General features: G+C 27.3%; 1 protein-coding gene and 2 long non-coding RNA genes across 6 annotated transcripts; 2 read left to right on the top strand and 1 right to left on the bottom strand.

Annotated features, from left to right (window-relative positions):
• Window positions 1–766: 766 nt before the first annotated feature.
• Window positions 767–20,701, bottom strand: LOC122716296. Of its 3 annotated transcripts, none has more exons than XM_043939225.1 (8): window positions 20,546–20,701; window positions 12,658–12,793; window positions 12,207–12,363; window positions 11,904–11,992; window positions 5,211–5,354; window positions 4,141–4,395; window positions 2,077–2,167; window positions 767–1,053 (listed from the first exon to the last, which is right to left on the bottom strand). In XM_043939225.1, exons 2-7 carry the CDS (start codon window positions 12,755–12,757, stop codon window positions 2,085–2,087), a joined length of 828 nt encoding a protein of 275 aa, XP_043795160.1. In that variant the 5' UTR covers window positions 12,758–12,793; window positions 20,546–20,701; the 3' UTR covers window positions 767–1,053; window positions 2,077–2,084. The 3 variants fall into 3 exon arrangements, with proteins under 3 accessions (XP_043795160.1, XP_043795161.1, XP_043795162.1); XM_043939226.1 differs by lacking the exon at window positions 20,546–20,701 and adding an exon at window positions 20,198–20,522; XM_043939227.1 differs by lacking the exon at window positions 2,077–2,167.
• On the top strand, window positions 1,060–4,218 carry LOC122716298. The gene is made up of 3 exons (XR_006346994.1): window positions 1,060–2,035; window positions 3,642–3,774; window positions 4,108–4,218. It is a non-coding gene; the product is annotated as an uncharacterized LOC122716298 (long non-coding RNA).
• Window positions 5,343–9,303, top strand: LOC122716297. 2 transcript variants are annotated; one of them, XR_006346993.1, is made up of 5 exons: window positions 5,343–5,483; window positions 5,690–5,881; window positions 6,200–6,450; window positions 8,182–8,438; window positions 8,717–9,303. It is a non-coding gene; the product is annotated as an uncharacterized LOC122716297 (long non-coding RNA). The 2 variants fall into 2 exon arrangements; XR_006346992.1 differs by lacking the exon at window positions 6,200–6,450.
• Window positions 20,702–21,827: the final 1,126 nt, after the last annotated feature.

Below are 21,827 nucleotides of genomic sequence, written 5' to 3'. Positions count from 1 at the left end.
ATTAAGTTCGTTTATATGAATATTTATATTAAAATTATTATATTAAAATATTTATATTAAAATTATTATTTAAGGAACGAGGATGAATCATAGTAAATTTTTTTTATATATTCAGAGATTTTTAATCAATTTATTATAAATGAATTAATTATTATAAATTGTTAAATAGAGAAAAAACATGAATTTATTATAACGGGCATATTTGATGAAATTGTGACTGTTAAATTTTCTTTTTTTAGCATTTAGGTAAGTTCTATACTGATTATGTGATTTAAACAAGGCGATTTAATTATGGCCATTTTTCTTCTCTCATATTCGCCATTGACTTTCCCTATTTCTCTCTCCCTATTTCTCTCTCCCGTTCCCGATATAAGTTTAATTGTAAAAGAAGCGGTTGTGATCCCTCGATAATATGCGTTTTGTCTGAGACTCGTAAATTATACACATAGATATTATATTTGTAAATGGCTGATCGGTCGAGATTCGACAATGCTCTGTCAAATACAAGATAATAATACTAGTTATGTGCACATAATCAGCTATTGTTACATTAATCGAATCTCGACAGAATAAGCTAATTCAATAACATCCTAAAGATGTAAAACTTTCAGATAATAAATATGCATATTGTTGTACAAACCTGTTTCCGTGAGCTTAACATTTGGCTCTACATTAAATATGTTTAAATGCGAATAATAAGAAAGAGGAAGCGATAAGATCGCGTGTATATGATCATATTGTTTTTGTAAAAAAAGAAGATTTGTAGTAAAATTTGGGCAGTGTTTATTTTATTCGTAGACAGCACGAACGAATAGTACAATAAACCATGGTGAGAAACGTTAATAAATAGAACTCCGTGAACGATGATACGTACTGTGAGAAAAAAAATAATCAGGCAATAGGTATCGAATAGTTGTTTAGGATACGATGTAAATACTTTTTCACATCTTTTTTTTGTTATCTTTTTTCGTAATTTTATTTGGTTTTTTTCATCGCTTATTTTCGTATCACGCGTTCCATTCGGGGCGACGATCAGTCATCAATAGGCGTGAGCTGCAAAAAAATCGATTGATTGATATAAATATTAATCGAAAAATATAATAAAATGAATATTGCTTCGAGAGTTCTAAGTAGTTCTAACCTTTGGAATGTAATTGTTTAAATAATTTTACAATTTTTAATAATGAATGAATTTTTATCATGTTTTAAAATACAAAAATACAATACAGTATTCTATAGAACTCTCAAAACATAAAATAAGGATATAGTAGGTGTACACATAATAAGAATTAGAATATCTTTCAACAAAGGAGAGAAAGGAAATATATCTTTACACGGTAAGAAAAATATTTTCGACACGGATTGTGTTTCCGGTATCTGTCGATATCTCGTGAGACATCTGAAGCTGCTGGTTAAATATCGAACATCATCTACAAACACAAACTACGGATTTATGAAAACAATAATTGTAAAATAAAGAATAAATATTCTTTATATGATTTTATTTTCTTTATATGAATTTATTCCAGAAGTTTCTGTTTGCAGAGCATGCCTCAATATTCAGTCGATATGTACACAATTGTATATTGCATATTAGTTGAGTAAAATATACATAGAGGAGCAAGTTTCAAATAAAAAAATCCTATTAGAGGGCGCTGTAAATCCAGGCACATAAGTCACGTACAAAATACAGACAAAATGTGTGGTGTTTTTTTTTGTGAATTCTTCGTCTTTTTTTGTTTTTAATTGGATCATTTTGGATTATAAAAAGGTAAGTAATTTATAATTTTATAATGACATAGTTAGAATCAGATATTTCAATTTGTTTACTCGAACAATCCAAATGGCACGAAATATAATAATGATTCTAAATTTAAAACTAATTTCATTTTTGTCCTGTTATGTTTGTTACATTTAGCTGCATGTTAATTGATAAATAAATTTCATCGTAGCCAGAAATATATACAGCAGTATGATGTGATCGTTCTTCCTGATTGTTTGTTGGTAGAATTAACATGTAAGGATAACATGAAAGGTAAGTGAAATACTTGGCCACATTTTAATCTTATCGCTCACTTTGTTTCTTAATATGTGGTACGTTTATTGTACCATGGGCGGGTAAAGTGAAATCGTGGAACTGGCTGCGAATAATAGTAGTATAACGCTCCTGAAATATAACAGATATATTCGAATTGCATATCACTTCTGTTCATTTTTGAATTAATTAATTTGAGTTGTTTGTATAGAAACATCGAATAGATATATATTTCTCACACGAATATCGATCGAAATGCACATATTGAAAAAATAAATAGTTTCATATCGATATAAAATTTTTTCGAGATAAACAATGTTGTAAAGTCAACAACATTATTATCAGAATTAGTAACCAGATTAAAAATTGCAATATCATCTTTGACAATATTTATTATCAAGTATTTGTATAAGTATATTTTAAAATTTTAAAATCAAGTATTTGTGTAAGTATATTTTAAAATTTTAAAATTATCTCTAAATTCAATCAACTATCAATTTTTGGTTTACAAATATCTATAAATAATTTTTTTTGTAAAAAATTTTTTCAATATTGAATTATTATTGAATAGAAGATATTGAATCTTAATATAATAATGATATTTAAATACCGATTATCCAAGGAAGTGTTACCTTTATCATAATGTCATTGTTATAAAAAAATAGATTATTGATTCGAATTTTTTGTAAAATAACAATATATAATCTGCTTTTTTAAAAATAAGACTTATATTCTGATAAACTTCATATTTTTTATCTTTTATTAAAAATTCGAAAAATTTAAACAAAAAAAATTCAACTTAATTTTTAATTCATAATGTTTTGTTAACATTTAATCATCTTAAGTAAAATTTGTATGAAATAATTATTATTTCTATATGATCTATCAGATTTTAATGAGTTTCTAATAATAAATCTTTTATGCAATATTAATTGTTCGATTCACATAGTTACAGAGTTGAATAATAGGATTTTAATAGAATCCGATGACACGTGAATTAATCGACTACCAAAAGAAAGAAGTATATTTGGCTCGAAGCCGGAAGTTCGCGTTTGGCACGGATTACCGCGAATTTCGCGGATAATTCGCAGAAGTAACAATACATACATTTGAGCCAAATAGTAAACAATTGGTCAAATAATGCCAAGCATAATTTTATATTATAATATTATGTAATTGAACGCTCGATCGAACATTCGTGAAAAGAAATTTGAAATAATTGTAAAATTTTATAAATAATTAAATGCTGACATATCGATATTATAAATAGTCGATAACAATATTATGTGTTCTTTTATTATGAAAAAGTATAATAACGTCAAAAATTTTTTAAATAGTTGTTTTATGTATTATTTTTCATTTTGTTGATTTATATCATGTTCTAATTTCATGAATTTAGAGCGAATTTATGAATGTGAAAAACGAGATGGTAACTGTCCAGAAATTTTTGAACAATCTTATGTATTTAGATATTTATATTTTCGTTGATATTTTGCAATAGAAGTTTGCAAAATTTTTGAATTTGTATTACGTATAAATTTTGCTCTGTAATTTATTAAATCATGCTGACTGCAATGTTTTTAGACGAATTATGTGATGTTTTCAGATGTTTGCAGACGAATTATGTGATGGTATATAATTTATTAAATTCTAGAGAAATCAACGATTTAATTTTTGATTTTTTTTTTAAAAAATTGATTTTTAAAAATAATTAAAAATAATGAAAAAAGAAAATAAAGGTAAGAATTATAGTTTATTTCAAATTTGTTTTTAATCTTTTCTCATTCTTTATCTGAAAAAATTGACTTATTTAAAGAAATAAATGTTTTTATAAAACTATTATTTTAAAAAATGAAGTAATTATTACAATTAATTTATCTTGTTGTTTCCATATATATATTTTCTAAATATATAAACATCTATAATTGATGTATCACTAATAGTATACTTCAAAAGAAAATAGATATTTCAAAAGAACAATAACACTCTAACTGTACTTTTAATCGTACTTTATTAAAAGATAAGTCTAAGATTATTTTCTCAGAGAAAGAATTATTTTTTGTTCATTAAAGTATCTCTAATAACAAGATAAAGTGAATACGTACCAAAAGGCCTGATGGGATGTCGACTCCATAGATAGCTACGTTTAACAGGACTTAGGTAACTATCTCTGAGATAAAACGGAGTGGATTTCGCAGCATAACTTGGAATATAAGGAGCATAACTAGGATACCACCATGGGTCTCTAGTGAAAGCGCTGATCGGTGCCATTGCTGATGGCTCAAGGAGATCGAATAATGGTTTCTTGCGTAACAACGAAGGGAACGATGGTAAATAATCGTAATCGGTTACCAAGTTACCTGAAATTAAAAGTAATTTTCATTTACAGGTTTTTATTCATCTTTTTTAACATTGGACAATACGATAATTATAATATTTTATTATGGAATTTGAGATTTTAATGAATCATATTAAAAAATACAAGATAAATAATTTAAGATTTTTTAATAATTTAATGGAATATTATTATAAATTTCATAATTATATTCTGAATTTTGAGATGTAAATAAGAAACATTATAATTATATTTAAATAACAAATTAATATTTATATTTAAGAATGGTGAAAATATTTGATGTTTAAAAAGAAAAAGATTCATGAAATATAAAGTAAAATAATGAATAAACAAATTCTAATAATAAATGAGAGAAAGAAATTATTTAAATGACTGAAAATATTTCACAATTTCATCAGCAAATGATGAAACTGTGAAATAACCTAATAAGTATAAAAAATAGTGTAAAAAGATATTTCTATTCATGTAAAGAACAAATAACTCTTTAATCAGTATATAGAAACATTTCACTACATCAGCATAATAACTTCTTCGATTATGATTTCACTAAAATCCAAATTATGTATAAGTTTTCATATTTACATTAATAATCTTCACACAAATGTTCAACAATTTGTCACAAAGAGATAGCATAGCATGCAACAGAAATTGAATTGAATTTTCTTCTTTATTTTTTTCACTTATTTTATTCACACTTGTTATTAAACTTATTTCACTGATATTCTAATAAATTATGTGTGAAGATCCAATGTTTATGATGAAAACTTTTATATCAAATCAAACATCTGAGAGGAAGTTAAAGCAACGAGTGGTACTCACCGTGGATATCGAATAATCGTTTCGTACTGAGAGGAGGGCTAATATGCCGAGCCAACAAAGGCGATTTGCTTGGATACAGCTTGTCAATGTCTGCCAAGCGATTCAGATGATCAGCCCAAGCTTGCTCAGGGTCGAATGGTTTCGCTGTATTGTGATATTCATGGCAATGAAACAAAAATTCGTTCGTGGCAATCATGCATCCCTGTCTATCTCACCCTCCTGAACTTTTTGATGTTGGCTCAAAATAATTGGATATTCATTGCAATTATTCTAGTAAGTAATTTCTAGTAAGTTCATTTGTGAGCAACATTTTGGATATACATGTTATTTATTATTAGATTTAGAAAATTATTTATATTTCTAGACATAATAGAATAAAAATCCTAATGAAAATGCAACAATTTTAAAATTCTTGTATATAAGTATATTTATACTGAATTTTTTATACTTTGTAAATTTTTTTCTTAATTTTTTTTTAGCATTTTTTAATAAGTTCGATAGGGTTTGATCTATACAGAAACGCATCGATAAACTTATGCAACATCGAGAATTCAACAGTTCGTCAAGCATTACGTGACTTTTAACATTTAACGCGCGTTGTTATATGAAATATTGATTTGTAATTGAAGACAAGGCGAATTTCTCGATGTTACGTGCTTAAATAAATGAAGGTAAGAAGAGAAGACAAGAGAATTTTATCTTATAAAAAAATTCTTTGATAAATCATGATTAATAAATAATTATTTATATCTTATATGTAATATTACCATAGATATTTAAAAAAATTTTATTTCAATTTGATTTATCAATGAATTGTTGATAACTCTTATGATCTCAGTATATAAAATATAAATAAAAAATCGAATCAAATACTATAAATCCGATTCAATTTTTTGCATGGACTTGTCTTCGAGTAAAAAAAGAAATACAATCTTTAAAATACTTTAAGTATTTATAATATTTTTAATAAAATTTTTTTCATATAATAGAATGACTTGAAATCTTGGAAAGAGAGAATAAGATTTGTTTACTCGAAGAAGAACTTATATTCCATCGAGAAGGACTGATGATATTTTATAAAAAAAAAAAAAAATAACAGGTTCACATAAAAAAACATGTTACTAAACTATAGAAAGATTTGAGATTCATCTTTTTCAATTGTCTTTCTTCGATGAATCATTCTATATGAATTATCATATACTACAATCTACATGTGATCATAACACCTAATATGAAAACCGTGCGTATCATCGGTTTATTTTTCGCGAATTTGGCCGAAATATATCCGAATTATTATTATTCATTTGCGCTTCATTTTCTCTGTTTTAGTATTTTAGCTTAAAGCATTTATATAACGTAAAAAAAGATGTTTTTATCATTAGTAGCAATATTGATATTATTAAGCTATCATGCAATATTGTGAGTAATTTTAATAAAAAATATAGAGTGCTTTTTAGAGAGAATATAATAAAATTTGATATAATTTTGATAATATTATAATTAAAAAATAATAAAAAGATAAAAAATCATATAACATTTTTTATCCATACAATTTATTTTAAAGTATTTTACTCTCTAAAATATTTCATTCAACTAAAAGAATAATAAGTTAATAAGTTCTGTTAAATCATGTTCAATTGTAATCTGATAGAAACCAATAAGTAAAAGTACAAAGTGCGAATTACAAGGATTTATCCCCGTTTATAAATATTTCATTCTTTCAAACCGTGCATGTTTCTACCTCTATCTGCAAGCTATAGATATACATATGTATAATAAAGCCCATCGAAGCTCACGATTCTTTCCTTCTAAAAGAGAAAAACGAAACATTCGAGACGCTCTCACAAAAAAGAAATATAACACGACGCCACGTAACTATAAAAAAGTATACTAACCTGGTGAGGTTGAAAAATACCGCCTCAAAAAATCACATCATCCTCTCCGTTAAAAGTAGAGAGATAAAAAGTATGATATTTTCCAAAAATGTTTTTCTTTTTTTTTTCTACACTGCTTGTAGATCGCTTAATGATTTTTAATATTTAGAAACGCCCCAAAATGTTATTTCTGTTATTATTAGGAAGTCGTGGCTATCATCGAGATTGAACGAAATACAGATCAATTTTTTTTTACAATCTATCACCAATTCATCTTTATGATTTTATTAATTTGTCAAATTACTTTTAATTTGATTAATTTATGAGACACTATTTAGACACTATTGAAGGAAAGAATTATAATTATATTATGTCATTTTGTGGATATTTGCATAAAAAATTTTATATGTAAAGTGTATTAAATAGAAAATTTTTATTTAAAATAAAATAAATGCACACAAATAAATGCATTATAAGTTTGCACAATATCCACAATTATCGTACATAAGCTGATATAATGGAAAGGCTAAAGGGATTGGAATAAGAGAAAAAAAAGACATGCCATTTCCTGAAAAAGATAGAAATTTTTGGATCTAGCTGATTATCATTTGTTAGTCAGAGAAACAGAATACTTTACGCGTGCGTAATAAAGCGTGTATTAATTGGAGTGTCAATTGTTCCTCATCGTTTTTTCATCTCCTATGTTCAATTCTTTTCTATTTTATTTCTATTTATATTAAATTATATAGAAAGATAAAAATCGAATAATTGAATAATAAGTGGAGATAAGTGACGATGTTGAATTCAATAAATCAGTAATCAAAAACGCGAAAGCGTCGAGAGAAAATTTCCAGCTTTTTCAAGTTTGGCGGCCATATTGAATTTTCTTTTATTCATTCTTTTTGTTTTGTTTTTTTTTCTCTTCAATTCTAAATCTTATGACTATCTTCTTTTTATTAAATATAAATTCAATTCTTTGCTATAATTATGTTTGAATCGCTGCTGTATTCTTTTTTTTTACTTTCTTTTGCGATTATCTATATCAAATCAATTTTTTATTATTATTATTATTTTTTTTATATCTCGTTCTTTTCCAGATTATTGAGAATGCTTGTTACATGTCAATCAAACTGCGACCTCCACCTCAGCTGCAATAATTAATATCTCCTAAATATTATTTGTCATTATGGGCAAAAAAGCAAAAAAATGAAAAGTCCTTCAATTTTACACCAAAAAATGAAAAATCAAAAATCTGAAGCGCAAGCGAAACGCAACGAAAAATATTGTTGCATTCCAATATAAACTCGTCTATGAATAATTTGAATAACTATCTTAAAAAATACCACCAAAAATGGTAAGAAAAATAAATTTTTTCAAGAAATTTTGTTGAAAAAGGAAAAAATATCTATTCAAAATAAAAAAATATAATTTATTTATTAATTTAGCAAATTATAGTATTAAAAATAGAAAAATTATTTTCAATCAATATCTTCCTTAAGTCAGTTTATTTTATTAAATATTTCATATATATATATACAGTGTACAGCAGCTTTCTCGTGCTTATTATAAGCAATTCATAAGTAGTATTGGCCACTGTTTCGAGATGGCTTTGATCGTATTTCCTTTTCTCAGGCTCTTGTTGAACCATGGAAAATCGTGATATTCTCTCGACGATCGTCTGACTACATCGATGAAGATCCAAGCACTATATAAGCACTAGATGCATATGAAATCATTGCTTTCGTTGATGATGAGGAAAATGGATTAATACCGTGGCACGAGTAAGTGCATTGAGTATGATTTGAACCCTTATATACTTGGGTTTGATTTTTATGTATCTTTTGCAGGTATTGTACAATACAAACCAAAAGATATGAAATTAGATAACTTAAACAATTTATAATCTTGATAATGATATATTATATATAATGACATATATATATCATCATAATTATTTGATTAAAAATATAGTATATATATATATACTATATTTTTAATTAAATAATTATGATGAGTGAAAAATCATTTTATAATCATTTTATAATTCTTTATGAAAAAATTTACAAAATTTGAATTGAAAAAATTAGTATAATTTTATGCTTTTGGTTGATAATGTACCATTTAAAGTGAATAATTAGTTCAATTATTTGAAGATACTAATCTAAATTTTAAAATAGAGATATGACTTTATGCAATATTAAGAAAATACCAAAAATTAGAATGGGTTAAAAGATAGGTAAATTAGCATCGCGCAAAATGTCAGTATCCTTCCTTCGTATGCAATGACGAAGTCGTATTTGGGTACTAAGCGTGTTTCGCTGTTTAGTTTCTCTAGTCTGCCAGTGTCGTGCAATTTGTTGTCGTCTAAGGTTGCTCATATCGACGAGATTATTGAGATAAAGCCACTTGTTGGGTCTAGTGCCTGGAAAGAAATTAGAATCAGAGCTGCATGCGATTCGTTTATATTCCATTAGAGAACAGTAGCTTAGCTGGAGATGTTTTCATTCAACTGGACAACGAAGTGGGAAGACAGAAACGTGGATGATGATGATGATGATGATAATAGTGTGATCGATGATCGATGAACGATGATCCACGATGCCTGGCCACATTTCTGTCTGTCTTCTGATCGTAGATTGTCGGCATTTCCATCCATCGATATTTTCATGTTGATGATGTCAACATGAGATACATCCACCGATGTTTAACGTATTATTGTGATTGGTCGTATTAATTATATTAATTTAATTATTAATTCACTGTTGAATGTTGCCTCTATAAGGACTTTCAATCACTTAGTACGAGCGTCGATCACTTGTTACGTTTAATTTATTTAAATTTTTCAATTTTCATTTAGATTTATGATTTTTAGAAACAGAGATGGACATTATCTTGAGCAGCTATTTACAATTTTTAATTTTTTATTGTTATTGTCATCGAAATTTATATAGATTATTTATAGATTATATAGATTATTTTGTCTGACAAAAATTAATTAATTAATCAAGGCTATTAGGAATTAAATTCAATTATATTATTTTCTATTATTATTCTATATATATAAAATCACATAAATAATTTTTTAAAAATTTATTATTGTTTTAAGTTATATCATATTATTAAATTTATATGTTTTATTTTGTTTCAGTCATAGTGCTATAGATGCATAATATCACATTATGTAAAAGATATGCACGTTAGTATCCAATTATATTATTTGTAATGGAAGAAGCAACCTTGAACGGTTAATTGATTTTCGACAGACTGTAGCATATCAATTCATCATATCTGCTGCTAAATTATTTTCTATAAATTATTATTATTACTTTTTAAAATTGCTTATTCACATTATAAGACAACATATTGAGTTGTATTTAGTGTATATGAAGATCTGTAGCACATGTTATATTATCGATTTAATGATACAGAAATTATACTAGTATCACAAATGATTATTGATTATTGATGACGTACTATCTACGTTTAAATAATTTTTAATAAACTTTTTTATTATCATGATCGAGTTAATCGTTAATTGATTACTAAAACTATTTCTATCTCATCATGATATATATTAATTTAAACACTAATGAACACCAGTAGAGCGTTGATCATCAGTGGATGTCAAGTGCTCCGTTCTTTTTTTGTCAATTGAATCTTATTTTTCATTTGAAAAAAGGAAAAATAATATATCGTATTATTTTAAAAAGAAAAATAAAAATGAATCCAGTTTAACGAATTATATAATCGCGAGGCAGACAAGTTTTGGGGCACATTTTAAATATAATTATATATATTTATACGTATGTATAGATGCATTTTTATATAGCGATATAAGTATAATAACTTAGATACAAAGTGCATGGAGTAAAATAAATTAGTATTACACATATCATGACATGATTTCGTGTACATGAAGAGGTATTGAGACACGGATTATAGAATTAAATTATGAATTTGAGATAAATTAACACGATAAAAATACGTATATGTCCGAGAATACATATACATTTTACATGTCGAATAGGGATGATATATAATACAAAAGTTTTTTCAAAAGGGTGAAGGTAGAACATCCCATATATTTTACATTTTCTTGTTTCTTTTTACTCATTTTCACTTTTTTTCTTTCTTTTTTAGTCACGATTGAGGTGCAGGCAAAGGTGGAGGGCTTTTCTAAGGATACAAGACGGATCTTCCAAGATGGCGTTTTTGGCTTCTGAAAAAGACTTTGGAGGGAAAATTCGCAAATTCTGGAATATTTACACCTCCGACAAAAATGTTTTTGTCGATTGCCTTTCTTTTTTTTTATTTATTAATTTTATTATTATTAATTGTTTGAACTTTATTCTAAATTGTTCATTTGTTCAATCAAGGTAGAAGCCAAAAACACTTGGTTACAAATTAATGAGAAGAACTTAAATTATTAACTAAGGAAGAAAACCCCGAGAACGAGCAGTTATATTAATTGGATTCAATGGTACAGCGACGATGATGCTTTCGTTCCACATTCTCATGCGTTTATTTCGTTCATTCTCTTTTTCCTTCTCACTCAGGTCTTTTTTGCTTTCATTATTTTTTTCTTTTTTTTTTGCTTTACTTTTTGTTATATTCTCCTCTCTCTCGTTCGTAGACGTTCGAGATGCGTGTGTAGTACAAGAACATTTTAAGCTTTCCAAACTTTTCGTTTCGTTTCGCGTTTTACTTTTTCGATTCTTTCTCTTTGTTTTTTTTTTTATGATTTTTATATATAATTTTTTTGTTTTTATGACGTCGTTCACTCTCTTTGGACTTTTGCTCAGAGTTCTTTAGTACGTACCAGGGATGAAGCGTTCTACAGGTTTGTATTGATGCGGGTAGATCTGCCTCGGTGAGTAACCATAGATCTCACGGTGAACAGGCAGGTACCTTGATAAAATAAGAATTCATTTTTATTAGAAAAAATATCAGAAAAGTATAATTTACTTAAATATATTGCTGCCCTTGAAATATCAATCAATTTGATACATTTTTAATTTAGTTGTAATTTATAATGTATTATATAAAGTTATAAGTTTCATTAGAAAATTCTTAAGTATTGATTTTTATGTAGTCTCGGTAAGAAATTCTAAAATAATCTTACCTGTATCCAGGAACGTTGATGCGATCAGCTGCGTGGATGGGATTTTCAAAGATAGATTTTCCAAATGGCCACGAGGTGGAATGCAGCTCAGGGTAATCTGAGCGGAAAATACTGCGGGGTCTGTGTGTGTGCTCAGGGGCTCTGATATCATCAGTGCCTGTCATTATCAATAATTTTATTATCATGAATTTCTTCAAGGTTATATATTCTTACATCTTTATACATTTTAATATTATAATATAATTATGAAATATAAAATACAAATAATAATAATGATAATATGAACATATATCAATAAATCTGGAAGATTTGGAAGCACATGAACATAAATTATAAAAGAAATTGAACAATTTAAAAAAAAAAATTAAAAAAAAATTCAAATTAAAAAGAAATGAAATGAAAAAAGTTTAATTTAAAATTATTTAATCTTTGTTAACAAACAATGGATTACCTTTTAAAGCTCGAACATAACTTTGCCAGAATCTGGCTTTCCTTGTGATGGGCTCGTTGCGCCCAATCATGTCGAGATTGCTTCTAAAGCGCGCGTCCATTTTACCGCTCTACTGAACTGCTAAACCACTCGTTTGCTAAAAAACAAATTATAAATTAAATTATAATAGTTTTTTTATGATATTTGTGAGTAACTCTATTTCTTTTTTCTTCTCTTTCAACATATTAAACATATTTTTCCGCTTAATGTACTTATATATTTCATATCAGGAAAATAAATGATTTTGATTTAAATAATGTAGGAATTGCTCTTTCTTGGCGTAAATTATTTATATTAATAATAAATATAAATTTTAAAATTATTAAAAAATATTAATCAAAAATGTTAATTATTAAATAAATCTTTTGTTAGTTATATATATATTAAAATTGGAAAATTTAAAATTTTTTATATTAAAATTAGATATTTTGAATATCTAATTTTGAGTATTAAATATTGAGTATTAAATATGATAATGTTACAGTTTAGGGCTTGTAATACTAGCAGACATTGAATGCGCTAAAAATAAGGAACTTATGGATGATAATTCGCAAAGGTGCTTGTTGGCATTCTGTCGTTTTCTAAGTATAGTACACACATTTTTCGCGGTCGATTTCTTCATCATTCTTGTTAAACATGATATAATTATGTATCCTTACAACTACTATTTAAAATTCAGATAAAAGTTCTATTCAATATAACCATATAAAGACTAACATTATATTGACATTAGATTTTATATTGATTTTATATTTTATATTGACATTAGATTTTATATTTAATGAAATTATATAATAACATATATCTTTATATATATATGTAAAATTAATTATATTTTCAAATTTTTTTTTTAATTATTATAATATCAATCAATGTTTATATTTTTTATAATTAAAAAAAATATGTAATACATATGTAAATTTAAATATCAATAAAATATTTCATTAAATAAAATGCGGAAGCGATAATCATGCGAAAATCTGATTGTTCCGTTTTCGAATAGCGAATAGTATTACGTGTATTACGATTGGTTGCGGCATTGCTTGGATCAGCCAATCGAAGACTGCGACACAAACAGGAGCATCGCCTTTTCTTTTTGTTGACGCAATGGTGTCGCTAAATTTAGTAACGCGCGTACTTCATACTCGGCCTGGATCATTCGAACGCTTTCGCACGTATTCCTATTTCATTCTCGGCAAGAGCGATCGAAGGTCATCGGAAATAAATTTGGAATACGTGATCTAAATCCTCGTCCATTAATGCTTGTTTCTGGCGACCGAATTAATTTCTTCGTAATTGTATAGTTTGGTTAATCACTGAACATATTTCTATAGTAATTGAATTGATTGTTGGAACTTAATGAATGTTGATATATTATTCAAGTTATTTTAATTAAGAATTATGATTAAATATTACAAGAAACAAAATAATTACACGTTTGACGGATTTTCAAATTTATAGAAATATCAAAAAAATAAAAGAAATATATATATAATTATATAAAAATGTAAAAAGTCTTAAAATATATAATTATTTTATAATATTGTATACTTTATAATATTGAATGTTGTAAATATTATTAGGAAAAAATACTTTATATTCAAATTTTTTTCATAATTTAAAATATTGGCGCGATTTTGTTATATAGTATAATTGTTGCCAACCTTAAATTTTAACTCCGTATTTAACAAAGAAAATTATTATAAAAAATCGAAAATTTACTATCTAATTTTTAATAATCAATTGATTTCTTTTTAATATCGAAAATAAGAATAATATAATGTACATTAATATTTAATAGTAATTTTTTTCTATTTAAAAAGTTTGATATATTACTAATATGAATGTTTGTTTTTTAAACATTGGTACACCTGAATTTGAAATAGTTGTTTAAACGTTCGGTTGAAAAAGTGAAGTGCAATTTGTTATAATGTATCAATTAAATTTTTAATAATTAAGTGAAACAAATTCTTAATAATTAAGTGAAACAAATGTGCAAAATGAATTATATCTATTAAAAGGTTAGTTGTTTCTTGGTATATTTATAAATATAGTAAAATTACAAAGAAAATTTTATAACTTGTAATGTAGCTACTTTTGATTGAAGATTTGAATATTTCGTTTCGATATAAATGTATTATTATAGAATATTTGTAGAATATATTATTAAATATCTTTAAATACTTTATATAAAGCATAAAAAAAATAATATACATGAACGTATATTCATTTTTATGTGCAATTATATTTTAATAAAAATTAATATTAATAATAATTGCATTACAATTAACAGTAAAAATGTTTTATGATAAGAAATTTTTCTACCATATAATTCAAAAAAATAACCTAAATATTTTCTTTTCTCAATTTCAATCTTAAGATAAAATAGAATAATAACTAGTATTCTATTACACTAACAGATGTCTCTGGGGGCTACATTAATGGAATCATTCTTCCAATATTCAGGATTTCATCAGAAACAAGTATGTGCAATTTTCATTTTTTTTACATTATTATCAAATATTATCAAAATTTGAAGTTATTAAGTACTTTAAATTCTTATTTATAATAAATTTCAAATTATTTTATTGAATATGGTATCACATAATAAAATCTATTGTATTATTTATATACATATATATATATATATATATATAATTATACTATATTCAATAATACATTATTATTATAAATTTATTTTCAAAAAGTAGTAATAGTATAAAAATTAATGATACAAAGATTCATACAATTCTATTAATTAATAATTAATCTAATAATTAAATAATAATATTGATTTTTATATAATAATAACAAAACTGCCATAAGATTGTTAAAGATAACCAACAAATTTTTAACAATCAATTTTAATTCATAATCTAACGTTACAAAACCAATAAATAATGCATTTAATCGTTAATCTTGCATTAATTTGTATATTTTGGAATTAAAATTAATATTATAATTATATATTTATTAAAATTAATATATTTGATCCAAAGATTGATCAAAATTTATGGATCCTTATAAGCGGTAGTATATATACACATCCACGCGTTCGTAATTAGAGGAAAAGAGAAAATAAAAAAAAAACTAGGTGGTCGTAGCCACAGAACGATGCTTTGTGACGTAAGAGTCCCGGATTCGCGGTCGCTATATTTAGGATGCCCGGGCCCCGGTCCGTTTTTAGTCGGAAACAGGTGGACATCCAAGCTGTTCGAAGACAGCATAGCCGACGAGTTTGACTTTGACCGATTTTCACGAACCCTCCATTGGAATGGACTCCTTTATGTCCGCGGCAACGATAATGACCCATTAAACAGCACGCGGTTACCCTTGAGTCCATGGGATTCCATACGGGATCCAGAAGATCGATTTGATCGAATTTGTTTGTTATTTCACGGGATTGATTATTTGAAATTGATTATTTGATATTATTGATTATTTGGAAATTTTTATGCGATTTCGAATTATTTTTAAGATAACGATATTCTTCCATCTTAGCATAAAACTAATTCCTCTCAGAACTTGTTCAAATCTTGTCTATTCCTATCATCTATTAAAGTTTCCCTTACTTTTCGTTTTTCTTTTTGACGAGAAAAGAAATTCGAGAAAGAAAAACTTTGCACGGATAATCAACAACAATTATCAACAACTTTCCTACGAGGAATTAAATAAAATTCATTGAAAAATTCACAAATTTATCAAATTCGATTTGTTCTTTCTTATGAGTAGCTCGAATTAATTCGTTATTTTTTTTACTCGTCATTCTTCGAATAAGATTTATCCGACACTCGGTGGGCACGCGTGTAATCTAGATGACTGCCAAAAATAGCCACGGTGCGATCAAGCAAATAATCCGGGGCGTAGGTCCAAAAATTGAAAATACGTGGCCGGTGTGACTTTTCATTTGCTGGCTTAGAACCGCGTTATGTTCTCACCCAGCTGAGTTCCACTTCCGTGCGTCATCGCGTATGCGTTATACGTTAAATGGCGGCCATTGGGAATTGAATAACACGAGACGTTTGCCAGACTACCGGCCAGACACGTGGATGAATCTCGATGACAGCTGATAGCGTTAGGTGCCCCCGACACCTGTTACCTATTGTTTCATTGTCGCCTGCCAGTTCGATCAATCAGAACACGTATCACAATTGAACAATTGTTCAAGGCTTGGCTTTGATCTGCGGATTCTTTGGATAAGTCGACTTTCGAACGCGATTGATTGGGAATGTTTCGTATTTCGGGTTGGGTTTAGAGAGATTAATTTTGTTCGGAGGTTTTATTTTAAATATAGAATTCGATCGGTATTAAAATTGTAAATTTAGATCGGAAGAGATGAAATGATCGTAAAAATGTTAGTGATAATTTAAAGATTGTATAAATTATTTAAACGAGACATTATGCTTTAAAAATGTCAATCTTTCATCGAACGAATGTTTTACGATTTAATCTTAAGCGTGTTTTGCGAATATTTTGTATTACGTTTAATTAAATTTAGATTGAAAGAAATTGAATAGAGAATTGGTCACAAAAGTGTCAATAAATACTAAGATGTTAATTATTGGAAAGTGAAAAGTTATATATTCTTCTAAAATAAGAAATAGAAAAAATAGAAATAGAGAAAAAAATTTTTTGATTTATAGATTTTTAACATCTTATATTATCTATCAATTTCATTTTCGTGCTAAAAATTTGTTAAAGAACGAATTTTCCAAGTAAGTTTCTTCTTCTGTGTGGCTTCGCGTGACTCGTTAAAAGGTGCACGAGAATGTATCAGGGTCTGAGGAAACTTTAGCACGTCGGCCTTCAATGTTGAAACTTTAACTATTAAGCGGAGACAGTCAGCTTGACACATTGCGGTGAAACGTGAGAAGCGGTTTCTCCCAGAAAATATTAAATGTCTGGTTACATCAAAAGTTTCCTTTGACGTTGCTCGAGTAGACAATCAGAGAATAGAAACTTTTTAAAAATCAATAACATTTAATAAATCATTAATATATATTATTGTAATTTTGGCTATTTATAGTAAAGTTTATCACTTATCTGAATTTTTATTTGAATAATTTTTAATTTGCGTGATATTTAGAAAGTAGATAATAGAAAATTTAAGTAAAGAGATTTGGACAACTAATAGACACAAATATCGTATCCAAATGTAGTATCTCAGAAATGCAAGTTGAATTCTTGAATAGAAATAGTCACAAATGTAAGGCAAGGTCAAGTAGATTACTGATTGTTTATAAATATTGAATCTACCTATAAATAAATAATAAATGTTCTATATTTTTTTTTCAAAACAAATAAAAAGTCACATTTAAAAAAAGAAACTGAATTTCACATGAAAACAATATTGAATCTATTTATTATGTAATATATATATTTAAAAATATTCAAATTAAAAGATCAAAAGTTAAAAACTTATTTGCATATTCAAATTATATACTATTTTTTTTTAATAACAAATATTTATTATATCTCACTAATATTAAGCTACATTCCATTTATTTTAAGTTTAAACTCCAATATTTTTAATTATAGATTAGATTATTATAATTTTAAAAAATTTGTTGGAATTTAAATCTCGGCAAATATGACAAGGAAATTGAAATGTTGATAACAGAGACGTCAGTCGGCTATGATTGTTTTGATTCAAAGTTTTGTCACTAGACTAGAAAGTTACTTTTTTGCAGCGTTATATTTAGCCAGATTGGCCGAAAGTAGTGACGCCTTAATTCGGTCAGACGCGTAGTTTAGCTTGTCAAACGGCGCGAGGCGCCTCTTGGCACTTGTGACGTATTCTATGATATTAAGAGAATGAGCAATCTGGAGCGTGTCATTTTGATCGTTTGTAATTTTATATTCGTCTTTTTAAAATCTAGATTTCATCAAAATCATGCACGGTTTCTTTTTCAACCTCAAGATTTAGAAAATTTTCAGTAACTAAGAGTATAAATGAAAAATAATTTCCTGCAAAATATTCAACGATTTCCTCAACAATTATTTTCTAAATATATCTTAACCTTATAATTCGTAAAATTTCTATTAACTTACATAGGGAATAAATTTATATTTATTTATTACTAAATCCAATAGTAATTTTATTGTTCAATTATTTTCTCAAAAGTATCATTATCAGAAATATTTCAAAGATTTATTAATTTTTGATAACATTTGAGGAACAAATGAAAATTAGATCATCCAACCATATTCGGTTAGCAGAAAATGTTTTGAGTAGGAAAAAAATTATAGAAATAGAATTATAATATGCTACATAATTTAAAAAATATAAATCACATAAATATATATATGTATTATTCGCTAAATTTTATGCCTTTACTGTATAACATAAATACATGTATATATACATATATATATATGTACGTGTGAAAAAAAAGTATTTCGCGTTTAAGCCGCAGAAAGAGAGCGGCTATAACAGACACGTCGGACTTGGCGGCATCCCGTGGATATTTTTATCTCGACAGGCATGCCGCGTAGCGTTACGTAACTGCCAAACAAATCGCTGCCAATTATTATAAACAATTTGTTCGGTTGTGTGATTGGCACACACATATACACGCGTACCAACCCATCGTGTATCTTCAGTAAGTTTGTACTATCTTTTGAGAAACACGCGGCAAGGAACGGCTGGTCTGCCTTGAATTGGTATGCGATAGAAGCGAAACCGAGACGTGAGTCGCGCCAACTATTACAAACGCGCTTCCACGAAATTAGAACTTCGATTCGGAACCGTGGTTATGTATTATTCGATCGATCGATCGTTGAACGCACTGAGACACTTATATTTTGAAACGTTTTGTATAATTTTATAATAGGTTTATAGGTTATGGTGACGATAACTTTTCTACGTATATTCTATAATTTCATTACTTCTATAATTTCATTACTATTAGTCGTATCTCTTTTTATTTTAGATTTCGTTTGATAATGAGATAATATGTTCTACATTATATGTTATTCAATCGTGCCACGCTCAAGAACGGGTGTTATAATGTAATGTCACGCGCAATCGGTAATATTGTCATGCATGTATTACCATAGTAAAAAACATAGGGCGTAAACAGCAAGGGATATATTTTTTCTTTCCATAAATGAGACTGTAACGATTATTTTTTTATATTTTAAATTAATCCAATTTTTGTTAATTATAATTACTTTATTAATCGATTAAGTGAAATAATAATACTTGAATCGTTTTCGTCTCAAAGGATTATTGTAGAGAGATCATCTTTTCATAATTCTTATTCGCATCGTTAGTAACATTAATCCTAATTAGTCCTAAAGAAAAATGCACACAAGGATGAAACAATCAAAACAAGTAATACAATAAAAAAAAAATCTGTTTAGGTTAATGGAAGAGCAAATTCCTACTAAATATACGCAGAGGACAAGCGTAGGCGTAGCCATGTCCAGTCAGGTGTTCTTTTTTCCTTTTTTTTTTCCCTCTTTTTCACTGGCGCACACATGGAGAACGGAATAATACCGCGAACGTGAATCCTTAATCTTCCCTTTGAAGGAATCGTTCCTCTTGGTATCATCCGCGATTCAGCCTCAAAGAGCGTCGCACTCACGGTTATCTATCTCTTTCTCGTTTTTACGTGATTTGTTTCTCTTTTTCTCTGCCTTTCTCGAAATAATTGAATCGTTACGCGATCCCACGGTCAAATCAAAAAAACTTTTCTCGATCGTTCTCGTTTTTTCTTTTTCAATAAGTAAAGAAATAGAATAAAAATAGAATAGAGAAAAAGAAGAAGAAAAAAAAGAATCAATTGAGCAAAGAAACTGTCGTATGTCGGTTGTTCGGTGATCGATTGGAAATTAGCCCTTTTACCTAAGTATTTCGGACGACCGTTCGGTTCGGGGATTGGACCTTAGACTGGGCGGCTGCCGCCAAAAATGTGGACTAGTATACCGAGCGTCGGTACGGTGGCGCCGACCTGTCGGCGAGTTTCCGCGACTCGCCACGCGACATTTATGGCACAACCCCCGCCAACGTGACGCGATTGGTCGATCAGTCCGCGCGTATCTTCATCCTCTTCGCCTGACCACTGCGCCTTTCCTCTACTTGTTCCTACCTCGTTGGCGTTTCCTCACGGTCGCCTTACGCCCACGCTTTTCTGTTTTTCTTTCTTTCTTTCTCTCTTTTTTTTCCTGTAAATATCTGCGTGTCGTTAGAAACGTATTTTTATTGGATTGAAAAAGCTATCTTTTTATTTATTGAAATTTTAGGATTAGATACTTTCTTGGTTGATTCTTTTTAGAATCAATGAATAATTCTATAATCGTAGTATGACAAAATTATGATTTAAATAAAATCAGAAAAATAAAAGATCCTATTATTTTTTATGTAAATATTATAAAAAAAAATATTATTTTTTAATGGAAAAAAATTTCATGTTATATATAATAGTTGTTTTAAATGCTATAATAATTTATTTCAAAATACTTATATTACTAAATTTCGAACAATTAGCTGTGATATTTAATAATTTGAAATTCGTAGATTAGAGAAACATAAATGATGGTATCTATATAGAGATTTATTTTAATGATCTTTAACTGCTATATTTTCTTACAGTTAGATATGTACCAATATATGCATTAGTGATCGATTATTATTAATGGTCATAAGTGAATGACGAGAATTTATGAGAAAATATTTATATACATAATTTGCGTGCAATTGAGGTTGTCAGATATCGATGATTCGAGAATACATTTTCATTCAGGAAGTAGTTTGTTTCTGTCATTGTTCCGCGTAATACTTTCAAATTTAAGCACGTGGAACATAAAATATTTTGAGATTAATACGTGTTAACTGTAAAGTAAAGTAAAGGAACGCACGTGGATCTTGAGTCTTCTATTAATATTCGTTGGCGCTAGTGTGCTACTTGATTCGTGGTTATTTAAAATAAATTTCAATAGACAATTTTTATGAAGGTTGAAAAATTGCAAAATTATAATTCTTATTTATCTTAGATAGTACACGTTAAATACATTAGCATTATCTAAGATATATATCATATTAATTAATATTTAGCGATATCTCAGATAGTACAATTAAATATATTAGCACTATCTTAAATAAATGAAAAATTAAAAAATAATAAGTA

Source organism: Apis laboriosa, unplaced genomic scaffold (genome assembly GCF_014066325.1).
Source record: "Apis laboriosa isolate Shangri-la unplaced genomic scaffold, ASM1406632v1 scaffold43_cov150, whole genome shotgun sequence".
In the NCBI taxonomy this organism is placed as follows: Eukaryota; Metazoa; Arthropoda; class Insecta; order Hymenoptera; family Apidae; genus Apis; species Apis laboriosa.
The sequence above is the reverse complement of the archived record's forward strand: the minus strand, read 5'-3'. Positions and strand labels throughout refer to the sequence as shown.